Source organism: Cardiocondyla obscurior, linkage group LG25 (genome assembly GCF_019399895.1).
Source record: "Cardiocondyla obscurior isolate alpha-2009 linkage group LG25, Cobs3.1, whole genome shotgun sequence".
Taxonomy (NCBI): Eukaryota; Metazoa; Arthropoda; class Insecta; order Hymenoptera; family Formicidae; genus Cardiocondyla; species Cardiocondyla obscurior.
In genome coordinates this window covers 2,679,918-2,684,357 of record NC_091888.1, presented here as the reverse complement: position 1 = coordinate 2,684,357, position 4,440 = coordinate 2,679,918, and the positions used below count along the sequence as shown (strand labels likewise).

Below are 4,440 nucleotides of genomic sequence, written 5' to 3'. Positions count from 1 at the left end.
AGTAAGAATTCTGAGAGAGGCACACTGCACGTTGTTGCACACGAGATGATGCTTGGCATGGCTGAGTGAACACTGATAAGCCTCGAGCCGGCAACGCCTTCGAGAATCGGAGGCAATTATCGAACGACGGATCGATATCGATCCATCGCCGGCGATCGGCCACGAGGTGCTGCCCCCGCGGCGGTGACATGATTAATTATTAAATTGAAATCTTTTAACAGACCGATAGTTTCTTTAATTTTCTGTTAATTTACTTTTTTTTTGTTTCATTTTGTATTAATTCTGTTCCTATTTTCGTTTATTTTATAATAAATTACTTTATTTTTGTGTTATGCACGTCTCGGTTCTTTAACTCGTACCCCGGTTCTTGACGAGCTTTCCACCGACGAAATTACCGTGTTACAAGCGGCTATACCGTACTAAAAACTTTACCGCAAATGAATATTGACGACACGAGAAACGAAAATGGCGAATGCTACTCTCACGCGGTCTCAACGCATACTGACAAAAACGCGGTCTCGAAACGTACTGACAAAACGCGGTCTCGACACGTACTGACGAACACGTGTGAGGAGATAAGAAGAATCAGATCGCGGACCAGGCGTTGACACCTCATATCTCCTGATACGCGTTTTTACGCACACGCATGCACACATTTATTCAATTTTAATATTACCTTTAATATACAGCCTCTTCCTCCTCTTCTCTTCCTTCTCCTCCTCCTTCTCTTCACTGCATATTAGTAATAAAAATGTTTGTATGAGAAGATGCGAAAGCGACACATCGTATCATACACATACGCGCGCACACGCACTCACATTTAATGAAGTTTGCGCCGTTTTAAATAAATAGTCTTCTTTTAATTCGGTGCTCTCATCGGAATCAACATATGATTTTAACTTTTTCGCGAGAGAACCGGCGTTATCATCATCATCAAAATTTTCTACGGTTGTGCATTCCGAATTTTCTACTGGATCGTGCAACCACCAGTCACCATTTATCGCACATAGTTCACTTTCTTCTTCTCTTTGACTCCAGAGAAAAGAGGTGGAACTAAATGATGAACGAGGTTCAACGCTCATCTCCTCAAGAGGAGGAGGGGACCCTGGAGGCGTCTGAGGTTCACATCTCTCCTCAAGAAAAAGAGGAAGTGAACCAGGAGGCGTCTGCGGCCATATTCGTTGCTTCTCTAGTGGAGGTGAAGCAGGACTCTCAAATAATGATGAGCGTGGTGATGCGCAAAATCCCACACCTCTCTCCTCTAGCGGAGGTGAGGCAGGACTCTCAAATGATGATAAGCGTGGTGATGCGCAAAGTATTACGCCTCTCTCCTCTAGCGGAGGTGATGCAGGGCTCTCGAGAGGTGGTGGTGATAAGCGAGACAAGCTTTCACACTCGGAATGCTAAAAAATGGTTTTTTTTTCACATCAAAATTGTATACCCAGTTAATGCGAACTGTATGTATGACACTAAAAACGACGAGCGCGAATTACCGAACTGTATGGATCCATAGCCAACGATGTACTACTGGTCGTGAGCTGTAAAACACAAAAACGTTTTATAAAAAAAAATGTGATGGGGGGTGTTTGAATCATACAACGTAAAAGATAATAGAAGTAAAACGTTTTGCACACGCAGGTAATGTGACCGTTCAAATAAGAACTGTTACACACCTCCGTGTAACAAAACAAAAAGATTGATTGCAAGTATGTTATAAAGAATCGTGGGAGCGGTTGCAATATCTGGAAATCAGAATGGGAATAAAAGAACTATTAAATGTGATATAAATGTTAAATGTGATATATATATATTTTAAAAAGGGAATCATATTACAATGGCTAATATATATCGGTTTAATCTCTCCACAATGGCTAGTATACAGTAAAAAACAATAGTATATGTTAGTAGCTATGTAATTTATGCAACTCTCTTTGACGCTGTGACCACCAATTGTACAATCTAAATACAATTTGCATCGCACAATGTGTAACATGATGACCGCACTATACTGTGTTAATACTATCTAAAACAGTTAAAGATTCGATGTCATCGTAATCAGCGTCTATGGTTTCAATGGTGTAGTTTCCGTTAAAATCAAAGTCGAGCAGATCTATTAACCATCCACGTTTTTCATGTCCTTTGACGTATATCTGGCGTGATAACACATTACAGTTATCAGTGTCATCGCTCCACGTATCAGTTATAGCCGTTGTAATCAGAGTCTTCGCAAGGTGATATGGGACGATTCCATCCTTCCAAGACAACCCATGATAATTTTTCATTAGCTACGAAATGCATGATTTATCAGATTTCGTGAGAAGATTCCACAGTACAGGACTCTCAAAAATGTAGTGAGCGAGAATAGTACCTCTTCTTAGCACAGCTTCTTCTTTCACAACAAATTTTTGTTCAACATGGAATCCTTGCAGATCAACAAACGGTGGCACAATCATGATGAACGTGAGCTTAAAACGTGTATAAACGTGAGCTGGAAACGCGTATGAACGTGAGCGGGAAACGCGTATGAACGATACTGATGAAATTCTCACTCTTTATACCACAATAACTGCTGACTGATACATTTTACATGATATTGCGCACAACGTTGGACAGAGGGCAATATTCAACAACACGATCATGTAAAATGAGACAGTATGCAGTAGTATTTGCAGGCACATTTTCTTTACACTCGAATTCTAATAGCACGTCCACAGTGGCACTTTTTATTGACTCATTTTGTCGAGAGCAATCAATAACAACAAATGGTCCATAAGATAGAAATGTTCTTACACTGCAAAATGCCTCATAACAATTGCAACCATAATAAGCTTTGCAAAAACGTGTATACATATCATAAAGAATAGCATATCTGTTTTTGTTAAAATCTAAGTTTAAGTCATCATATGGATAAAATTCAGAGTTGAGATACAGTTTTACGTTCGTTAGCGTACAGTCATCGAAGATAGATGATCCTTTTGACATAACATTCTTGCGACCAGTCTGTAAAGCAAAGATAAGGTATCGAGGCTTCTCAAATTGCGTTGCAGCTTTAACTGCCCATGAATGTTTTGTTGTACTCTGCAAAAGAGGATATTTATACAGGTCCCACGAGCGGAAACTTATACTTAAATATTGTCCACGGTCCAAAGCTCGCAGTAAAGATAGCTTATTGACATTATTTAATGTAACATGAGGCATCCGTCACTGTACTTTATGTAACTCAATTACAGACTTAAGCTCAGAATTTCCTTTTATTGAATTATTGTCATTGCGGGCACGTATCAAAATTAATTCGTGGCGAGCGTTGATAACTACACGTTTATAATTTTCACAGAAGTCTAATAATGCGCGAAGGGGCACGCAAAAATTAAAGAATCCAGATTTAGGTGTTGGACCATCCCATCCAGCATTTTGCATCAGCATAGCACTATCAGACGTGAGTAATACATAATTTTTCAAAGAGCTTGTAATTCCAACATTTCTGTTGCGATCAATTTTAACACCATTGAGTTTATAACGAAGTTCATCGAACATAAACGCCACACAATTATTTCCAAGTGTAGCCGTAAATGTATCATTAGGTTTTTTTATCTGCAATTGTTCTTCAACGTAAATATAGCTCTCACATGGTAATGTGTATAAATCTTGATGTTTCATAGGTATTCTTATCTCATCACTATATCCAAACGTAGTGTTAGCGTATGGATTGTATGTATAAGTGTCAATTTTTACAATACTACTGTCGAAGATTGGCGCACCTTCAATGGTTAATATTTCAGCCATTTTAAACGTTGCGTACAAGGAAACCAAATGATTTTAAAAATTCAATGTTCGATGCTGTAAGTTTCTTTTTTGGTAAATGAGTTCCTCTGTTGTAAACTATATTACTAGACTGCTTCACTCGCGGAGTTTCATGCAAAACGAGCATTACTGACTACACTTGTTTTCGCACATGTAGTCTCACAGTAATTTCTTCACCATGAAAATCCAGCAAATGTCCGTACTGATCCACAATGCGAATCGTCAAGTCCGTAATGCTTTGTACGACGATCGGAAGGTAAATGATATGTGTTGGTGTTTCCGATATCTTATATCCTGGTGGAACGTTGGGTGAAAATTCATGAATTGCGTGTACACGTGTGGCGTTGCTATACGCACCTTCAGTCACATTACATTCTATGCAAATAATGTTAGTATTGATGATATTTATCGGAGCATCGGACTCATGCGAACAATGAGGTTCGAGTATACGATTAGATGAGAATCCTAGCAATGAACCAATAGTGTGAGATTTAGTGAAATTTAGTCGATATGCACACTTGATTTTACTCTTCAACGTATTGTTATTAGCTCGAATTAATAATGGGTTATCATTATCATCATCAGTGTTGCGTGTTATGGTTTTTTTTCGCAGCATCAACGGAACGATGTTGTTTGAGT

At 38.9% G+C, this 4,440-nt stretch overlaps 2 protein-coding genes across 2 annotated transcripts; both read right to left on the bottom strand.

The window, feature by feature from the left end:
* Positions 1-2,583: 2,583 nt before the first annotated feature.
* Positions 2,584-3,198, bottom strand: LOC139111736 (uncharacterized). The gene has a single exon (XM_070672206.1). It carries the CDS (start codon positions 3,196-3,198, stop codon positions 2,584-2,586), a length of 615 nt encoding a protein of 204 aa, XP_070528307.1.
* Positions 3,199-3,201: 3 nt separating this feature from the next.
* LOC139111735 (uncharacterized) lies at positions 3,202-3,783 on the bottom strand. Its single transcript, XM_070672205.1, has one exon. It carries the CDS (start codon positions 3,781-3,783, stop codon positions 3,202-3,204), a length of 582 nt encoding a protein of 193 aa, XP_070528306.1.
* Between the last annotated feature and the right edge of the window lie 657 nt (positions 3,784-4,440).